This window comes from Macrotis lagotis, chromosome 6 (genome assembly GCF_037893015.1).
Source record: "Macrotis lagotis isolate mMagLag1 chromosome 6, bilby.v1.9.chrom.fasta, whole genome shotgun sequence".
NCBI lineage: Eukaryota > Metazoa > Chordata > Mammalia > Peramelemorphia > Peramelidae > Macrotis > Macrotis lagotis.
In genome coordinates, this window is record NC_133663.1 from 44,525,483 (window position 1) to 44,546,842 (window position 21,360).

Here is a 21,360-nt window from a genome sequence, read left to right on the forward strand (position 1 = left end):
TCCATCAGTAACTTAAATGTACCCATGCCTGAACATGTTATCCACCCTACATAGCTTGCCTGCTCTGGGTTAGGCCAAGGCAAACCCTATCCTTCATGCTTCAATATTATCACCTTTTAAAAAGGCATTTATATCCATGGGATCCCAATCTATTCTCATATGCTTTCTATTTACTTATTTTGTTTCTAACACTTTCTCCCTAATTTTTATTACCTCTGTCTTCATGTGTAGACAGATGTTTCCTATTTTCTAAATCAGCCTACTGAAATCACTATTGTATTGGGAATAATATAACTTACTGTATTTCTCTAATCCTGCTTTTATTATTCACCCAGTAGGCTACACTAGATGGATTGAGTTCCAAACCACACAGACTTATAATCTTAGACAAACACAAATTTGTTTAAGTTCATATCGCGAATGGTACTCAGATGACAAGGCAGCCAGAATCACAGTTCTATGTCGGTGTAACGTGTACTGATGTTAGGAGGTGCCCAGGGGAGGCAGGACCTAGAGCATGCTGGGGCTAGTATATGAAAGCTCACATTTTTCTTACTCTTTCCTCCTCAAAACATTGTGAAATAGCAACTATTAGCAGTGGTGTGCTGTCAATGTTTAACAACTGGCTCTCCTTGGGGGAGAGAAAAGATGTACCCATAACTTTTAAAAGTGTAATTTGCAGTATTATCATTTGCTCCATTTTTCTCAAGGCTACACAATAAACAGAATAATAAATCAAGCCCACTTCTGAGGCTACATCCTGGAGTACAAGAATTATTATTCTTATTTTTGTTGTGTTGGACCATTTCAGTGATCTTTGACTCTTCATGATTTCATTTGGAGTTTTCTTGGCAGAGATACTGGAGGGGTTTGCCATTTCCTTCTCTAGCTCATTTTTCCAGATGAGGAAACTGAGGGAAACAGGGTTAAGTGACTTGCCCAGGGTCACATTTCTAATAAGTGTCCAGTGCTAGATTTGAATTCAGGTCCTCCGGACTCTAGGGCCAATGTTCTATTCCCTGAGTTGCCACCTAGCTGCCCATTGTTACTTTATAGGCAAGGAAACAAAGATTCAGAAAAGTAACTTTTTCCTTCATATTTAAAAAAAAAATCCTCAAAAAACCTGGATAATAACAGCTGACATTTTACATGATACTTGAAGCACTCCACAAATATTAACTCACATTATTAAGATCCTGGGAAATAGATGCTTCTATTTTTAGGAGACTGAGGGAGAGAGGCTAAGTGACTTGTCCTGGGTCACACAGATGGATGTGTCTGAGACTGAATTTGATCTCAGGTCTTCCTGACTCCATGTATAAGACTCTTATCTACTGCACCAGCCAGGTTCATCAGATTCATTATCAAGTATCATCCTAGTATGAAGATAGTGTAATTAAATGGTTTCCTTCAGGCAAAGTTTGGATTTGAAGTCAAAAGGTCTGATTTTGAATCGCAGCACTGTAGCTTCCTAACTGTAGGTCCTCCAGCAAATTACCGTGTTCCTCACCTGTGAAATGGGGCCATAACACAACTGTGCTACGGCTCTCAGAGAGATGTTGTGTGGGTTAGATAAGAGGGAAATGTGCCCTACACTATGATTATGATTAGAGTTCCTTAATTTTTGCTGTCTGCCTGAATGGCTAGACAAGGACATTTCTTACATTTTGAATCTTTATCGGCTTGTTCTGTGCAGATGAAGCTTCTATTGTCTTTTCCTTCATTAATCCCCGAGATTAGTTTGGAGATGAATATGAAACCTTTCCTCTCTCAAGGTCACTCTCTGAGACCAGGTCCCAGGACGACTGGGTTGGATGAGGAGGTGCCTTGTTGAGCCACGAAATCCCAAGTTGAGCTCAGGTTTTCCTGTGTCTAAGGCTTGCTCCTTAGCCACTTAGATATCTGTGATTTATCTACATAGTGATAATAATAATAGCCAGCATTTACATAGCTCCTTACAAATATGATCTCATTTGGTCCTCACAACAGCCATGGGAGGGAGGTGCTACTATGATCGTCATTTTACAAATGGGGAAACTGATGCTGAGTAAGCTTAATAGGCAGAACTTGGAGAAATGTGTAGAAGTGACAAAAAGGGCATATTTGATGCTAGGGAAAAAACTTTCTCATAAATATTTTTCCCAAAGTGGATTGGGCTACTCCGGGATGCTGCTAATTTCTCTTTAGACAAAGTATTCAGATGGAAGTTGACAATGGTAGAAAAAAGTCTGTGTTTATGTCTGTGTATAGGCGGGCTGCCATGGTTGAAATGCTCTCCCTCCTTACCTTCATCTATTAGAATCCTTCCTTTCTTTCAAGGCTTAATCGTCAACTACACACTCCTCTGTGAGGCCTTTCCTGAATTTCTGGATGTCTTCTCACCCTGCTGCCTCCCATCTATGATAGTTTATTAATTTATGTAGAATGTATTTTGTATCCCTTTAATATGAAAATGTAAACTTCCTGGGGGCAGAGACTCCTTTGATTTTTTTCTTTGTCCATTCAGCACATACTAGAGTATGTGGCAGAGGTGTATAATAAATGCTTGTCGATTGATTTTCTGACTGAGGGGATCCTTCTGTTGATATAGGTTGAGACAGATGACCATTGGACTCATTGCAATTAACTGAGAATTCCCCAAATTTCCACAATTGAGAATGGTATCCAAAGGTCCCAATAATTGACATTGGGCAGCCCAGCATAGTAAGGGGAGAAAAACAACACTGGATTTTGGATTCAGAAAAATCTAGGTTTTCTTAGACTCATAATTAACAGGGACCTTAGTGGTCATCCAGTTCAATCCCTTCATTTTATAGATGAACGACAGAGGTTGTGTGACTTGTCAAAGCTTACACAGTAATAAACGGACAATCTAGGATTTTAATTCCAGACCTGCTATTCTAAACACTGCTTGTCTCTGCTACCACCTACCTGTATGACCTGAGGAAATTTTATACCTTTGAGTCTCAATTTCCTCATTTGTAAAATAAAAGTGGCAGTTCAAATTATTTTTAAGATTCCCCTCTGAATAAAATCCTTATTACCCCATGAGACATAACACAGCAATTTAAATTCACACTAAGGTAAACAATAGATTCACCTTTAAAATGTAATTTTCTTGTAGTATATTGTAACACAGTGCCAGGCTCAAGGTTGGAACTTTATCAATACTTGCTGAATTGAACTGATGAAGATATAGAGGTAATTGTATAATATAGACATTACTCTTTATAACACAAAAGTTATTATTTGGAGTAATTCTTATAGAAATTATTATTCACAAGTGGTTAAATATGCGATTTCTCTCTTCTTTAGATAAAGTAAAATGCAAAAGAGACCGAAGCTCCTCCACTCTTCTGCAATGTCCACTCTGCACAAATCCAAAGAAATTCAAAGGCAAATCCCTAGTGGAGACCTCAGCTGAAGCCTTGACTTGTGTTAAGCCAACCATTGACTCTTCCCTGAAGATGAAGAATCTCACTCTACCAGAAGAGGGCGACTCCGTATCTCTCTTGTCCAAAGATTTTGTTGCACCCCTAGGTTTGATAACTATGAACTTGACAGACCAGTCAGGGAATGAGGCTAATTTGGCTTGCAGTATTCAGAAGCCTTCCAAGACATTACCCATTTCTTTTGCTGAAGGAAGTGGCTTCGTCACATTGAATACATCATTTTCTACTTTCCTTATATGTAACATCGATCATCATCACATCCAGCCACTATGGCGAATTTTAGCCATGTATAGCGATTCTCCACTGAAGCTTGAAAGAGTACTTTCTAGTATCCAGATGCCCCAACTTAGTCAGAAATATAAACAGATTACTACAAAGAATGAAGATATTTTTACTGGTATAAAAGCAGACCTAAGAGCTAATCCATCGTGGCTGATGCAAGATCAGATATCACTACAACTAGATAGGACCATGACCACCCTCAGCACCCTACACATCCAGTACCTAGTGGATGCCCATGTCACCATACCACATGAAAAAGAAGGGCAAGTCAAACACAAGTGGACTATGATTTCAAGAGATAATACTACTAAGCTGGAGCATACTGTTTTAGTGGGTGGGACTATGGAATTGGCCTGCCCAGCCCAAGGAGACCCCAATCCTCACCTAGAGTGGGTTCTTGCAGATGGGAGCAAAGTGAGAGCCCCTTATATTAGTGAGGATGGGAGAATACTAATAGATAAGGCTGGAAAGCTAGAACTGCAGGCAGCTGACGGCTTCGATACCGGTCTCTACCACTGTATCAGTATCAATTATGATGACGCAGACATCCTCACATATAGGGTTACTGTGGTGGATCCAAATGTGGGAGTTTATCACGTAAATGGGGCTCCACATGCGAGTGCTATTGGAGAGACACTTGATCTTCCCTGTCGATCTACTGGGATCCCAGATGCCTCTATCAGTTGGGTTCTCCCTGGTAACACTGTACTTCACCATTCCTTAAGAAACAAGCAAATTCTCAGTGATGGCACCTTGAGAATACTGAAGGTCACTGAAGAAGACAGTGGTTATTTTCGATGTGTGGCAGCTAATCCATATGGTGTTGATTTTTTGATTTCTCAAGTATCAGTAGATAGGAAAAGGAACAATCTAGAATATCAAATTGGAGAAACTGATGGCTCTGGGCAAGAGGAACCTAAGGCCACTACCACAAACCTCAAGAGGCCACCAGTAGTGCAAAATACAGTGCCTCCAGAGACTGATGTAACAAAACAGGACATTTCAAATCCAAGTAAAAGACAGAATTTCAGAGAGCTGACATATCGCCTCCATAGAGATCCAATTAACAGACGTCTTAGGGAACATAGGAGACAGTTTCCTCCTCCTGCTCGAAGACTTAACCCAAGACAATGGGCAGCATTTTTGGAAAAAGCTAAAAAACTAGCCAACCCAGAAAAAGTAGGAAGTGCCACAACCATACCCCCTACCCAAGTCACTCTATTCTCAAAGCTTCCTGGAGATGGAGAAGAATCATCTGGTATCTTGCCCCTAGATGAAGAGTTCATGCTTCTGACAACAAGAACTCTGGAGACATCAGTTAGTCCAGTGACTACAGCTCCCATAACACTAGCAAGCAGCTCTGAAGCCAGTATCATTCCTGGCATGGAAGCCTTTCCTATGGTCAGTCCACAGACTTCCCAACCTGAAAGGTCTGAAAAGTTCTTGTCCAATACAAATTTAAATCAATCCGAATCTGCTTCAGTACATTTTAACTTAAGCACGCCAAGTAATATGCAAGACATCACCACTCCACAGTTACCTACCATCTCTTCTCTGATGCCTGTTACAGTCAAAATCTCGAGAAATGAGCAGTCTTTATGGGGAAGAAATAAACATTCCAAAAGCATGCCAATAACATCAGGAAATATTAGCAGAAATAGCAACATCAATTTATCTGGGTACCCTGATGGCAAAGATTATGTGTTTAAAGACTCTACTGGTCAAATTTCTCATCACCACTTATCAGCAATAACAGAGAATGAGTCAAATGATAATTTTAATTCCCATACTACTCAAAACACTCTTACCTCTAAATTTCACAAAAATTCAACAATGATGATGCAGAATCAAGTTTGGGCCATCAGTAATGTAACTACCATTACCCCGCTAATGAGACATTATGGGAGACGGAAGAAAATTTGGGGCAGGAGGAGAATTATCAGTTCTGGTAGAATCCCATACATCAGAGGACACAGATATCCTTTTTTGAGACCTAGATTCAAGGTCCTACCTGAAGAAAGGACACCACTGCTTCCCACAGAACTTGATATGAAGTGCCCAACGTGTATTCCAAGCATGATGCTCACCACAGCTCCTTCTCATTTGCTTCTTCCAAGTGTTGAACCTGCCACTCTCCCCAAAATGGAGTCTGCAAAAGTGACATCAGAACCCACTACTCTATTCCCAAACCCACCATCAGAACTTGAAGAGATAGATAAGCCTTATGTAGAATTAGAAAGAGCAAACCCTACAATGAGATATTTTAGTGCAGAAAACACCCATGTAACTCCAAAGAATGAATTGGTGACCCTTACCTCAATTCCTCTAGATACAGAAAACCCCCTTTTAATGAACATTAGCCATCCAACTTTGTTTAGCACCACCCCCAGTGCCAATGTGACTAAGAAAGGTGTACCCACTCCTACAGCTCATCCAAGTGTTAGCTTCATGGCCTCTATTCCTACTAGCACTTTTACAAGAGCTTTTAGAAGAAAAATTCCTTGGCACCAAATTTTTGTGAACAAAAATATCCAAAGAGAAATGCTGAAGAATCTCTATCAGTTTAGCCCACAGACAAACACAACCACAATTCCTCCTGAAATATCCACTGATGGAGGTTTGTTCCATTTCACAACTCTCACATCAAAGGAGATCCAAATCCCAGCTATTACACGGGAATTCACTTCTAAGGGCAACATTCCTGAAAGAGCCAGTGAGAATCTCCTTACAGTGACAAATCTTCCATCTTTGCTTTTTTACACTAATACTTTAGGTATAAAAAGCTTATCTAGTACAACTGGCTTTAAGCCCACACATTCTCCCTCTGTTGACCAACCCTCAACCATTGTCATCAGAAGCCGAACAGTCAGACCGGGAAGACGGAAAGGGCAAAAAAGAAGGCGACCACAGAAAAATATAATGACCCCATGGGGCATTGTTGAGGTTAAGAATTCTGTCACTACCTCATCAGGAACCACAGCCCCTCCCAGTGTAAGGCCAGTTCAACCTTTAATTACTCCCAAAGTCTTTACTGTAACCCAATCTCCTTCAGAAGGCATGAAAGGAATTCCAGTTTCAAATAATGCTCATCCACTAACTCTTAATGCTATGGACATAAATGAAGGGGTAGTTAAACCAAGTACTCAGAAAATAACAAAGAAAACTGATATTAATATGACCTTACTCAGTACAACACTAGAAAATACTCTTACTAGCAAAACACCATTCCTGAGGGAAAGTAGTAGCATGGAAGTACCCGAAGCTACCTACATTCCCTTATCCAGGAGTGAAGTAACTGACCAAGTACCAATTACACTTTTGGGGAGGATGGTTCATAATGAGCTAAAGCCACAGGAAACCACAAGTCTCCAAATTAACCAGCACATGTCTGGGACTGAGACTGAAGTATCTTCTAGATTACATTCCCAAACAGAGTCCTCTTTTCAAACAACACCCTTTATCTATGCTGATCTCTATCCCAAGCTAACACAGATACCAACAACAGTTAAACCACAAAGCTCTAAGGATGAGATTACTCCTCTCTGGACAGAAAATCTATTTTGGCACCAATCACACTCAGAAGTTGCTGAAAGAGGCAAAACACAAGGAGCAAATATGCTGACCAGTATAAAATTCTCAGAGAGCATCACTCAACTTACACCAAAGTGGGGAGGCCAGAAAGAGAATGTAATCAAAAGTAGACTTGATCAGATAGCCATTCAAGAAATGACTACTGCCAAGCCCCTAACCTTTGGCTCTGTGCCTAGAAATAGATTTGAAAAGCCAAGGATAGTTGGAGGCAAAGCAGCTAGTTTTACAGTGTTGGCTAACTCGGATGCCTTCATCCCCTGTGTAGCCACTGGTAATCCTCCTCCCTCTATTCACTGGACCAGAGTCTCATCAGGTACTTTTATCTGTGTTTATTTTAAAGTATTTTATTGATGCTTTAAAAATCTTACATCATAGTCATTTCTGCATAACCATCCTTGTACCTGAAATATAGTTATTACAAACTAAACACCAGTAACTTTTAAATGATCTTGCTTTATTTAGTGTAATTTTGCCAACAAAACAGGATAGTATCCGCACCGCGTTTTTGTGTTTCAATAATGTTTTTAGGTTTTCAAAACTGGGTACATAAAACTATTACATTTGATTAGATAACAACTATATCCTATTCTTATAATCTACCTTCATTTGCTCAAAAGCACATATTTATACACATTTGACATGTTAAAGAAATTTGTAAAGAAAAACCTATGAAAAACTGTAGAAATGAAGATAGAATGAGATACTTTAAAATATAATGCATCAAAATTGAAAATTTTAAATGAATACAATTATGGTAGATTATAATGGAAAAACCTGTGCAATTCCTTGATGAATCTATAACTATGTAATGTAAACTTCATTTAAAATGCATTCATTCAAAGCATCTTGACTGAAAGTCATCTTTCCTTGTTACCTAGAAACTGAACTTTTCTAAAAATTTCTTCTTCATACAGCTACCAGATTCCATTGCTCAAAGCATTTTCCTTTTTGTCTTTATCAGGAATTGTTTTATCTGAAAAAGTGCAGGAGAGCAGATTTGAAGTATTCTCTAATGGTACTCTCTTCATTCAGAATGTGAACATTCAGGACCGCGGACAGTACCTGTGTGTGGCTGCCAACCAGTATGGCTCAGACCGTCTCTACATCACTTTGTCAGTGATAACCTACCCTCCTAGGATCTTAGAAGGCAGAACAAAGGAAATTACTGCCCACTCTGGTACCTCTGTGGAAGTAAAATGTAGAGCTGAAGGAAGGCCTACTCCCCAAATTTCCTGGATTCTAGCAAACCAAACACTGGTTTCAGAATCGTCTCAGGGAAACAATCAGGCCATGGTGAAATCAGATGGGACTTTAGTCATTAGCGCACTGACTATTTATGATCGTGGAGTTTATACCTGCAAGGCCAGTAACCCAGCTGGGACAGATTCATGGCTGGTTAAGATACAAGTTATTGCTGCACCACCAATTATCCTGGAACAAAAGAGACAATTTGTCACTGGGATATGGGGTGAAAACTTGAAGCTGCCCTGTACGGCTAAAGGAAACCCTCAACCCAATGTTCACTGGGTCCTTTTTGATGGCACTGAAGTGAAAACTTTACAGTTTATAAATGCCAAATGGTTTGTGTTTCCAAATGGGACCCTATATATACGAAATATAGCCTCTACAGATAGGGGTAGCTATGAATGCATTGCTACCAGTTCTACTGGTTCAGAGAGAAGAGTAGTCAATCTAATGGTAGAAGAGAGAGACACCATTCCCAGGATAGAAACTGCCTCCCAAAAACTGACTGAACTGAACTTTGGAGAAAAATTACTACTGAACTGCTCAGCGACTGGAGAACCCAAACCCAAAATAATCTGGAGGTTACCATCCAAGGCAATTGTTGATCAATGGCACAGGTAAATATAAAACCTTGGAACTCTATATTATTTAGCTCCACAGTTACCAAAATATAACAAAATGTTAAGCAGTTCAGAAGGTATATATATATATAATATATATATATATAGACTATAAGTAAGGAATTCAACTGGGCATGTTACCTTTCTAAAAGCATCTAAAGAAGCTATACCAAATATCATGCTTCTGATGCAATAAGTCACCTTAAATTAATATAATTAAACTGGTATGGAACTAGCATGCACTCCCACACTGAGTAGCTAAAAATAATAGCTACATTGGTGGTCAATGAGAAGAAAAATCTTTGGTCTCTATTGGGGAAAGTTATACTGTGATGAATTTTTATGTATGAATCAAAATGTAAGGTACTTTAAAAATATATTTCATTAGTGCTATTATCCTCATTTATAAAGGAGGAAATTGAGACAAACAGAGGTAAAATGACTTGACCAATAATAGTCTGAAGTCAGATTCGAACTGCTGGCGCCAGTGTTTGTGACTTCAGGTCTAGACGAACTAGCTGGGTTGAGAGCAGAGGGGTAGTGAGGAATGAATGACATGAAGATGGCACAATGGCCAATGATATACTGAGTGCTAGCCAGTCAGAAACCTAAAACCCCAGGGCAGGAGTTGAGCAGATTGGGATGGGGAAATTTTGGAAGAAGACAACACAAAGATGACCTGGTAGCAGCTGTATGATGCACTTATAGGGGCCTGAAAAGTTGACATTATGCTTTCTTAGCTACATTGCCCAATATAGATGTATACCTCTAGTGATCTTAGTAGAATGTGTGTCAAAGGAGAAGAAAGATGATTAGCCTAATACTAGTCTTGAATACAGAAGTTACTCCCAAACTAACTGATTATGGCTTTAATATTCAGCAAAGTTCCAAAGTTTCATCTAGTACCTCCAAGGTAACATTTACAGAACACCCTCAGATTTCAGTAGATGGAAGTATTACCTTGCTCTTATACACAAAAAACAATCGGTACCTTAAATCAAGCATTTGATTCCCTTGAATCTTTGTGTACTTTTCACAAAGCTCTCTTATAATAGAAGTCAAAAGGGTAAATAATTTCCTGATTTCTCCTTGTGGACTCAACAAATAGGCATAAAAGAAAAAAAATCAGGTCATTATAATCACTAATTTATTTGCTCCTACAAAATGGCCTCAGATCTCTAGAATGGATTCAGTAGAAGGCATTCATAAGGCTAGAACTGAGATATTTGTTATTTCTATATACAACATGTATATTAAAGTCTTCTATGCCTTGGAAGTCCCCCTGGATACTTGAAATCTGTATCAAAAAAGCATGAACTCTAGTAAGTCATATCCATTTGGAATGGCTTTTAGCATGGTCTTGGGGATGAGAATTTCATCCAAGGTCAAGACTGGCCAAGTTGAGAGAATCTCAGTATCAGTTTGGCTGAAGGGCAAAGATGTCTTAGCCTCAGTCACCACTGGAACCACAGCCACTGAAGGTCATTTACCAAGTTATAGATAAGTTTTGGTCTATTTGGTGGAAGAAACTCCCCCCATTTAAAAAAACCTAAGCTGAATATAGTAAGGAAATCTAATATATAAGTGTAAAGTATTTGGATTCAAGATTTTAGACGTGGTTAGACAACACTTCATTAGTTTTACGTTTGGGTTCCAAAAATAAAGCTCCCATGTTTGAGATTCACTTAACATCTCCCAGTCTTGGTTTTCTCATCTTTCCTTATAGGATTATTGTGAGGATGCAATGGGAAAATGTAAGTATGGTGTTTTGCAAATATTAAAAGAGGGATATAAATGCTAACTATTTTTTATTATGTACATCCAATCCAATAAATACTTAGAATATAATGGAGGGGAGGATGAAAACATAAAAGGTGATAAGAAAGGGGGGAATGATGCCAGGTGGTAGCTTGTGTGGGGGGATGTTGGATTTTGGATTAAAATCATACAGAGCAGCCAATGCAGAGTGCTGAAACCTCCAGTTTCTGCTCTTCATAAAGGAAGACATTGGGAGGAGTGTGGAGTTCTACAATTCTAGTCAGAAGGGAGAAGAGTCTGAGGGAGATGGTGTCAATCAAGGCTGAGTTAGCACCACGATGGTCAGATTGGAGGTGATGGCTTAACCTGGTAGTTGTGTCTTATTCCATAGATTTGAAATGTATATGAGACACTATATCATATGTGGTACTAAACATTCTATACCCATTTTGGGAAAGATAGTCTGAGTTCCTCAGGATTGGGAGTTTGTGGTGAAAAAACCCTACCAGGGAAGAGCTCTACTTGTTTGCAAATGTAGAGTCTTAGTTGTCTGAGGCACTGGAATATTAAGTGATTCATCTGGGCTTCTAGAGCCTATATGTTTTCATCCTGAGACTGGCATTCTATTTTTTTTGGGGGTGGAGTAAGGCAATGGGATTAAGTGACTTGGCCAAGGTCACACAGCTAGGTAATTATTAAGTGTCTGAGGTCAGATTTGAACTTAGGTCTTCCTGACTCCAGGGCCGGTGCTTTATCCACTGTGCCACCTAGCTACCCCTGGCATTTTCTTTTGATCAAATGCTTAACACACACACACACACACAAACACACAGCTAATCTGTTAAGAGTTAACAAGCAATTATTAATATCTACTGTGTGCCATACTAGATACTGGGCTGATAATTTCATCGGATTAGGGAACTTCCATGGGGTCTCTCTAGGATAACAAATTGTCTTTGGTTGCTTTACAACACAGCTCAAATAACTTAGCCAGGGTCATAGAGCTAGTTTGTAAATAGGGAAAACTTGAACCCAGGTGATCTTGGTGCCAAAGCCAGCTCTCTCTATAACATCAGCTGCCTTTTTTTGTGTTTTTGCAAGGCAATGGGGTTAAGTGGCTTGCCCAAGGCCACACAGCTAGGTATTTATTAAGTGTCTGAGGTCAAATTTAAACTTGGGTTCTTCTGACTCCAGGGTCAGTGCTCTATCTACTGTGTCACCCAGATGCCCTCATGCTGCCTTTCTTAACATATTTCACACTTTTATATACTACAAGCATATTTATTTGCCTTTTCCTTCTCCAGTTTATTTTACAGATGAAAAAACTGAGATAAGTAGGGTTAAAAAACTCACCCAGAGTTATATAGGTAGTAAGTGTCCATGATCAAATTTGAACCCTGGAAGATGGATCTTTCCGGCTACAGGCGCTAAGGTTCTACTCAGATGCCCATTTATATATAACTATAAAAATTTGTCATAACTGCTAGGCCACATAAATTAAATGTTTTGCTTAAAAATGAATTAGGGTCACTCAGAAGGGTTATTCCTATGTTAATTAGATAGTAGCATGTTCATTAATTGAAGACATTCCCCCCCCCGCCCCCATTCTAAATCTCTTTGTTAAAGGCAAAGGCTGTTCTCTATCTCAATTACTAGAAAGCAAGAGATATTTTAATCTGTGCCACCTCAGGAACAGCAAGAATTCTTGCTGAGGATAATCACTTCCATTCATAGTTGATACCACAGAATCAACGTGAGGGGGTGAAGCTCTGCCCAGTGGCAACCAGCCATCACAATAGCCTGGTTAAAATGGTAACTTGATTGGAAACAGATTTAGGCAAGATTGAAAACACTGAGGTTTGGCAAAATATATTCAAAAACTACTTTGCAAGAGAAACTCGTATAGGAATAGTTATATGACTTAAGGGTGAGTTTTATTTTTAACCCATTGTGCAACATATTTGCTTTATAGGTCATTGCATTCACTATATTGCATCTCTCTCTCCCCTTCCTCCCTCCTCTCTTCCCTCCCCCTCTCCTCTCATATATAATATAGGTCTATATGTATATCTATAACTATTTACATCTCTATCTCTATACATGCATATATCTAGCTCTATCTATCTAATCTATAAATAAACCAATGCTTAAAAGTGGTGGTTACACCTAAATGAGTTGTTTCAGGAAAAGTGGTAAAGTGCAAAGTGAGATCAATAAGCATATGCAATTTTCCCAGGTGATGACAGCCTGAAGAAGACATAAGATTTAGGAAAGACAGGAAAGTTCTCAAAGCTATCTTAAGGGGGGATAATATGTGGAGAAAAGGTTGTTTTTTTCTATTTGTTTCCAGAAAGCAATGGAAAGTGGTGACTTCTTCACAAAGAAAATATCAGTGAAACAAGAAGTAAACAGTATTTTAAAAAATGATATATTATCCTAGAACCTTTTTTATTTCAATTTAGGTTTTATTGGGCAGGAGGCAATTGGAGTTGTGACTTGCTCTAAGCAACTAAGAGTTGGAGGTGGGATTTGAATTCAAGTCCTCCTGACTATACTACCTAGCTGCCCCTACTGGAATCTTTTTTGGTTAATAATTTTTGTAAAACTTTTTCTCCAAATAAAAATTTGCTCTAAAGTTGTTCTGCTTAGTTATCAAAAGGCAATCCCCATTTTCAAATTTTTTCTTTTAGTTTGTCTGCCTAAAGGACAATTACTGTTTCATTCATCAGGAGATTCTGACTTTGCAGTCTTTAGGGCAGTGGTCTTGGAGTAGGTAAAGTCTGGATTCAAAATCCTCCTAAATAGATACTTGGCAGCTTTGTGACCCTGAGTAAGTCATTTTCCTTTTTTATGCCTCAGGTTGCTCTTCTTAAAAACTGCTGAGTTTAAAATCAGTAAGGACCCATCGGTGGGTAGTCAGATGGTGCAGAGTCAGGGTGTCTCGTCTTCATGAGTTCAGATCTGGCCTCAGACACTGGCTGTGTGACCTTGGGCAAATCACTTCACCCTGCTGGCCTCAGTTTCTTGTGTAAAAATGAGCTGGAAAAGGAAATGGCAAGCCACTTCTGTCTTTGCCAAGAAAATCCCAAATGGGGTCATGAAGAGTCAGACAAGACGGAGATGACTGAACAGCAAGGTCCTTTCTATCTCTAAATCTATAATCTTAAAATGGGTTATTTTTGACCCACTCCAGCACTCAAGTCTTTCACCTTGTTGATGCATCTTTGCCATCTAGTGGCAAAAATAGGCAAATCTTATGCTAAACAGTGATTATCAGTCCAAGAATTTCATTCATCCATTTTTACCCTCTTCAAAGGGGTTTCTTTCTTGTGAGATGTCGCAGGTAAGAAGGACGACTGTCAGTGTGAAGTGATTTCACCCTGGAGGTGATGAGGCCAATGTTCCTGTAGAGATTCCTAGCATCTCAACAGATATAGTGCGCTTGTTGAGGAAGGCAGACATTAAGGTATTTTTTAGAAAAGCATGGCACTATCACAAAATGTAAGTTATAGAACATCTGCACTGGTGAAAATGATTTCAGATTTTTTTGATCAGAAAAATGGTCTCTTGGGGGAGTGGTAGTTCTAAAATTCCTATCATAGCCTCAATGAAGGCAAACATTTTATTGCATCAAAATCCTATTGAGAGAAAAATATAATTACTTTAAATGAAGATGAGAAATGAGTTTCTCCATGCATGTGAAATCTGAGACCATGATTAGTCAATAAATGCCTTTGATTTTTTTAAAACCTATTTCAAAGCACTCAGCATGGACTTTTTTTTAATGCAGTAACAACCACAAATAAACATTTTTGCTCACACTAATGAAGAATAAAATTGAAAGCAACTTAATTATAAGTTTCAGAAAACATATTCATGCATTTATGTTTATTTGTGCTGAATTTTATTTCTTCCTTCCCTCTTCCATGTTGTCTATACTAAAAATGAATCGTTCTCCCCCCTCAGGATGGGCAGTCGGATCCACGTCTATCCCAATGGGTCCTTGCTTATTGGGGCAGTCACAGAAAAGGATGCAGGGGATTACTTGTGTGTGGCCAGAAATAAAATGGGTGATGACCTGATTCTGATGAAAGTTAACCTGAGAATGAAACCGGCCAAAATTGACCACAAGCAGCAGTTCAAGAAGCAAGTGCTCCATGGGAAGGACTTCCAAGTCGACTGCAAAGCTTCGGGTTCCCCTGTGCCCGAGATATCTTGGAGTCTGCCCGACGGAACCATGATAAACAACGTCATGCAAGCGGATGACAACAGGCGACGGTCTCGGCGATACATTCTTTTTGATAATGGTACTCTGTATTTCAACAAAGTCGGAATTGCAGAGGAAGGGGATTATACTTGTTATGCACAGAATACTCTAGGAAAAGATGAGATGAAGGTCCACCTGACCGTCGTGACGGCTGCCCCTAGGATAAGGCAGAGCCACAAGACTTACGTGAGAGTGACAGCTGGGGAAAGTGCCCTCCTTGTCTGTGAGGTCATCGGGGAACCCAAGCCCCAGATATTTTGGTTGCTTCCTTCCGGCGATGTCATTTCATCTTCTACTGACAGATACCTGTTGAATGGCAATGGGTCGTTATCCATTGGCCAAGTCAAGTTGCTAGATTCTGGGGAGTACATGTGTGTTGCCCGGAATCCAAGTGGGGATGACACAAGACTCTATAGATTGGAGGTGGTCTCCAAGCTACCCCGGATCAATGGCCTATATTCCAACAAAACGGTCATCAAAGCAACGGCCGTGCAGCACTCCAAAAAATACCTGGACTGCCAAGCTGAGGGGACACCCCCCCCAGAAATCATGTGGATCATGCCAGATAACATTTTCCTCACAGCACCGTATTATGGAAGCCGGATCACCGTCCATAAGAACGGAACTCTAGAAATAAGGAATGCCCGGCTCACCGACACTGCAGATTTTATCTGCATTGCTCGTAACCAGGCTGGGGAGAGTGTCCTGGTTGTACAGCTGAAGGTGTTAGAAATGCTCCGACGACCAACGTTCAGAAATCCATTTAATGAAAAAGTTGTGGCTCAGCCTGGGAAGGCCATGGCACTCAACTGTTCTGTTGATGGAAATCCACCCCCGGAAATCATCTGGCTTTTACCTAATGGCTCACGATTTTCCAGTGAAAGTTTAAACTCCCGTTATCAATTAGGAAGAAATGGCTCTTTGATTATTATTAAACCAACTAGGGATGATGCAGGGAAATATCGTTGTGCGGCAAGAAATAAAGTTGGCTACATTGAAAAACTAATTATATTGGAAATTGGTCAGAAACCTGTTATTCTTACCTATGTGCTGGGGACGATAAAGAGTATGACTGAGGAGCCTGTATCCCTTCATTGTATGTCTGATGGAAGTCCTAAACCAAACATCATCTGGATAGTGCCCAGTGGCCAGGTGATAGACCGGCCTCAAATGAATGGAAAATACACACTACATGAAAATGGCACATTGGTCATCAGCAAGGCCACTCCTCTTGACCGAGGAAGCTATACCTGCAAGGCCCAGAACAGCATCGGGGAGGCAGCGATTACCATCCCAGTCATGATTGTCGCATACCCACCACGGATTACCAGGCGGCCCCCAAGGAATGTGCGCACACTGACTGGCGCAGCCATTCAACTCCACTGCGTGGCTTTGGGGATACCCAAACCAGAAGTCACCTGGGAAATGCCTGACCCCTCAGGCAGGTCAAGCAGAAGAGAACTCCGTCAGCCACAAGGTACGCTCATTCTTCAGAACCCCAAAACTTCGGATTCAGGGATGTACACTTGCACAGCCAGGAATCAGGTTGGGAGTGATTATGCCACGACCTACGTTCAAGTGATCTGAAAGGAGGCAGCAGCCCTTTGAATAGCTGTTAACAGAATCTACATTTGGACAGAGTCTATTTTGGGAAGAAGTTTAATCAAAGGCAGCCATAGGCATGTAAATGATTTTAAATACATTTACAGTATTAAATTTACAATGAACATGCAAAAGAAAAAATAAACTTGGAAAAAAAAGTCTTGCATGATGAATTCCTACTGACTTCTTCAATGACCAAATGGATTTCAAAGCAAACTTTAACTTAAGGCACTTTTTATTTTGCCAACAAATAACAATGACCAATAAAACTATTTTCCCATAAAATAAGAAATCTTGAATGTACCTGAATTCTTCAGTAAAGGATAGACCTACTCCCCCACCCCCACAGTTGCCTAGTGTCCATCTGGTATCATTATAAGCATGGCACCCAGATCATGGAAAACTGAGAGAGATCATTGTTTCACGTGTGGTAAACCACCATCCTGATGGACAAACATTTTGTCATTTGTTTATAAATATTTTGTCAAAGCCTACAGAAGATAAATGTTGAACTGTCTTGCTCATGACACACTATATTTCCACACTGTAAATTTTTTTTGATAGGGAATTTCTAAAAAGTCTTAATAACTGAATTTTAACAATAAATGTGCCAGACCCTTTTAAACTTAAAATAAAATTGAACTTAATAAGGTAAAGGTGATTATGATTCACCAATGTCACTACTGAGAAATACAAGAAAACTTTAAAAAAATTTGAAAATCTCCAACAAAGACCCCAGCCTATAGGTATGTGGGTGTAGGGATATGTAGGTGTATATATATATCTATATATATCTATATATATATAGATATATATATACACCTACATATATATGGGGGTGTACTTGGTCCTGATCTGGTGAGCAGCATTCACTATGGAAACAGTCTCCATTGATAAAAATGGGCCTCTCAACTTGACCTAGCCAAAGTTCCCTAGGGCATAGCAACATCAAATGACTTGCCCATAATTACATAGGCATAGGTAGATGTCAGCAGGACTAGAACCTGGGTCTTCATCACCTTATCATTCACTCTACCAGGCTGCTTTATCTCTCTGAAGAATGCCACACTGAGTTATGGCTATATGGCTTTTCAAAAATAGAGTTCTTTATAAGAAAATATTAAGTGGGGAACATAGGCTATAAAATGAAATTTCACTGCATTTCAAATTGAAAGATAATTCAATCAACTTTTAGGAATACGTTTCCTTTCTATTTCCACTGAATCGCACTCTTACTATGTGATCAATTCAATAGGAACTAATCTATTTTGGATAGATCATTAACCTCTTTGTAGCTTTAGAAGGTAGGCTATTCTATAAATTCTCTACCACAAATGTAAATGCTTGCCTACTTTTTGGGAAGGAAAATTGGGTCAATAAAGAGGAAGGTTCTACAGCACTTGTACAGATTTTCTCTGAGCATTTAAAATCCAGGATGCTCTAATTATCCCTCCCTTACCAGTTACCAAATGCCAATCCAATAGAGAATATAGAGGTGGCTCATCTACCAGTGATTGCATGTCAGGGTTTATGTTTTAAATGCCCTACCTATTAGCACACTAAAAATACAAACACTGGTATGTATCCACAGTTAGACATGTTTTAAATATGACAACATTTTAACTGCTCTTCTTAGGAGGCCATTTGATGACTATATTGGCTGTGATGGGTCCAGGGATATCATTTATTATAATGAATTGTCTCCACTCCTTGCCAAGTTAAGGACAAAAAGAATCTGTGTGTGTATATGTATGTATGTGTGAACTGAAAATACACATACACACAAATATATAGAATGAACTAATGTTGGTATAGGAAAGAGGGTCATTTTAAGTTCAAAAGTTTTAGCAGCTGTTCTGGGTCCTATTTTGAAGATGAATGAGGATTCTATTCTCCAAACTAAGGAGATTTCCTTTCTCTACCTCACCATGCAAAATATGGATATCTAATAGGCTATTACTTGGGGTTAAACACCAGTCATTTTAGTGCAAGATGTTGCATTTATTATTTTTTTAAAAAGTCTTAGGATGGAGATTAATTGAGAAAAATATGGTGGGATGTGGGGCTAATCTTTAGGTTTTTTCCCCACTTTAGAACCGATATTTAGGGACCTGATTTCTGGCCCCACCTTTATTCCCAACATCCCACACGGTCCATGAGTGATGGGATCCTACAGGGATTTGGCTTCCTCAATCTCCCATGGGTATCAACAAACTGATCTCTCTCAGGTTTTTCATGTTTGCTGCAACTAATAAATTACTTGTAATAACTTCTGCAAAATATAAAGTGCTTACAAATGTTATGTGATTGTAACAATTATTCTAAAAAGAGTATAATTGTCATTTGCTCTTTGAGCTAAGCCAGGAAAAAAAAATCCCCAAACACAAAATGGCATTTTGAACGCCACCAATTTCAAAGGGCAAAGGGAATGAAAAGACAAATATAACTAACTAGGCATGAGAGTCACAGTCTAATCATTTTGTCAATCTGGTGATAGTATCTGAATAACAATTAAATTGAACAGCTTCACTAACATTCATGATGATTTTTGAAACAAAAAAGCTGAATTTTATAGACAGATGGTCTGAAAAGAAATACAAACTATTGAGTCAGGGACGAAATGGTCTTAATGTTTTGGCAAAGTCTTCCCCAGCCCAGAGTAAACACAATACGTGGGCTGAAATGGAGTTATTTCACAGTGTACAAAGCAGTCGACGCGAATGTTACCACGGCAAAAATAAGCAGATGTGAATCGGAGGTTGTTTGCTTTTGTCAAAATGTGCAATGAGTCACTCACCACAGAAAATACAAATCACCTAGAGAATGCATTTCAAAACAAAATCACCACCTAGTGTGGAGTCAGTGGCATTCGTGGGAAAATGCCGCTCTATGTAGTTCGTTCAGTAATAGACATCTATTCACAGTATGTTTGACTACTATACATGTAAAATCATATGGCAAAAGGAAAAAAAAATAATGAATACAGACCAGGGAAAATATCCCCATATGTTTTTAAAATGCCCTGCAATTTTCACATTCAAAATTTGTGCATCTAATTCTAAAAAAATATCATATGGAATACTCTTAAGTTACACAAACTGATAATCATTTACTGTAATTTTTTACTCTAATGAGCAAATTACCACATACGTGAACAAAGTTAAAATAGTTATTATTTCTTTATAATAAATCTGATGTATAATTTACTTGTGCTTTTTTTGCACCAATTTATAAATACAGTAGAGGCAATACACAACCAGGACCGACACTAATGATAATAATTAAATTCAAAAGAGCAAATACTTACCATACAAAAGAAACAGCCAAGTCTATCTTAGAAGAGGGATAGCTTTGGGGCTTTAGGGCCAGAATCTGGGGAAACTGTGCCAAATCTGAGCTCTCTAGAATCTCAGAATAGCTCTGAAGAACTTGCCTAGGATGGAGACAGGGACATTAAGCTGACCAAAGGAGAAGACCCTGCCCAGATGTCTTGCCTGCTTGGACATAAAATGATAAGATTCCACTGTGGTAGACTCAGGTCTTGAGCAAGGACACTTTGTCCATTTTTCAAGACCCCTTGTCAAGGAGCTTCCCACTGAACACAATTCTAGACCATAGCTACCACTAAGGAGGTTATTTAGAGCCTCAGTTTGCCACAACTCCTAGGAAGTTTAAATATAAGCAAAAAACTGTTTCAGCACCTTCTGACCACAAGGAAAGCGAGAGAAAAAATCGTGTCATTGAACCACAACAACAAAAAAAGTTTATAAAGTGCTTATGAAATTACAAACATTTAAAATGAATAGGTCTGAAAGAAATGTCCTTTTCATCACTAAAGGATCTGAGAGATGAGGACCTGATGAGCAAGTCAACCTGTATCCCAAAATCTGTCCTTTCTTTCCATTGAGCAGTTTGGTCCAGTGCAGTTCCTCCCAAAAATGCTTTGCCACTAAATAAATAAAAAGGTGAGATCCGCCACTCTCCATTCTTTTTGAGATGCAAAGATTCAGAAAAGCACCAATTTCAAATGCTTCCCCACAAAACTCTTCTTGGAAGTTTGCTCAGATGAAGCAAACTCAGGTAATGATTTTAAAGCTGAATGCAACAAACCCAAAGAAAGTCTCTTGCTGCTTTCGGTTAAAGCTTCACGCTAAATGGAGTACAAAACAAAACAAAACAAAAAACAAAACAACTGAGGAAAATGATAAGAAACCATAGAAAAAAATGTAAATTTCTAAGAATAACTAGTGCATTGGATTTGATTTGCTATTCTTCAGTGCAAATGTCAAACAAGGTGTCATATCTTCGACCATGTTTCAGAAATGTGAAGGATGCCCGTATGGAGTTACTCCTTGTTGTGGCTGGTTACCTAAAGAGAAAAAATCAGTCATATAAAATTGTAGCTAATTACATATGAGCAAATGAGTAGTGCAGAAAAGTAACAAGACAATAATAAATGCAGGGAAGTTTAAAAAAAAAAGACAAATTCAAAGAAATAGGCAAAAAAATTTGTAAAGTATATATATAACCAAAGATCTGCCAA

At 39.0% G+C, this 21,360-nt stretch overlaps 2 protein-coding genes across 5 annotated transcripts in view; one reads left to right on the forward strand and one right to left on the reverse strand.

Moving 5' to 3' along the window:
- The first annotated feature begins 3,383 nt into the window (after positions 1–3,383).
- IGSF10 (immunoglobulin superfamily member 10) lies at positions 3,384–17,637 on the forward strand. Its single transcript, XM_074191043.1, has 3 exons — positions 3,384–7,638; positions 8,287–9,187; positions 14,915–17,637. The coding sequence occupies exons 1-3, from the start codon at positions 3,468–3,470 to the stop codon at positions 16,800–16,802; spliced, it is 6,960 nt and encodes a 2,319-aa protein (XP_074047144.1). The 5' UTR covers positions 3,384–3,467; the 3' UTR covers positions 16,803–17,637.
- The window catches only part of MED12L (mediator complex subunit 12L), a 581,984-nt gene continuing 577,454 nt past the window's right edge, over positions 16,831–21,360 (reverse strand). For 2 of the 4 annotated variants that reach the window (XM_074191047.1, XM_074191046.1), the window contains one exon: positions 16,838–21,186. In XM_074191047.1, the coding sequence (XP_074047148.1) occupies positions 21,134–21,186 (53 nt within the window). In that variant the 3' untranslated portion in view covers positions 16,838–21,133. Of the gene's footprint in view, positions 21,187–21,360 lie in introns of all 4 variants that reach the window. The other 2 variants (XM_074191044.1, XM_074191045.1) reach the window with 2 other exon arrangements.

What these genes read in the sequence shown, in the direction of transcription:
- IGSF10 (XM_074191043.1), top strand. Translation starts at nt 3,468, where the DNA reads ATGAAGAATCTCACTCTACCAGAAGAGGGCGACTCCGTATCTCTCTTG. An exon ending in CTGGACCAGAGTCTCATCAG is followed by an intron (nt 7,639 to 8,286) that starts GTACTTTTATCT and finishes TGTCTTTATCAG; the next exon opens with GAATTGTTTTATCTGAAAAA. An exon ending in ATTGTTGATCAATGGCACAG is followed by an intron (nt 9,188 to 14,914) that starts GTAAATATAAAA and finishes CTCCCCCCTCAG; the next exon opens with GATGGGCAGTCGGATCCACG.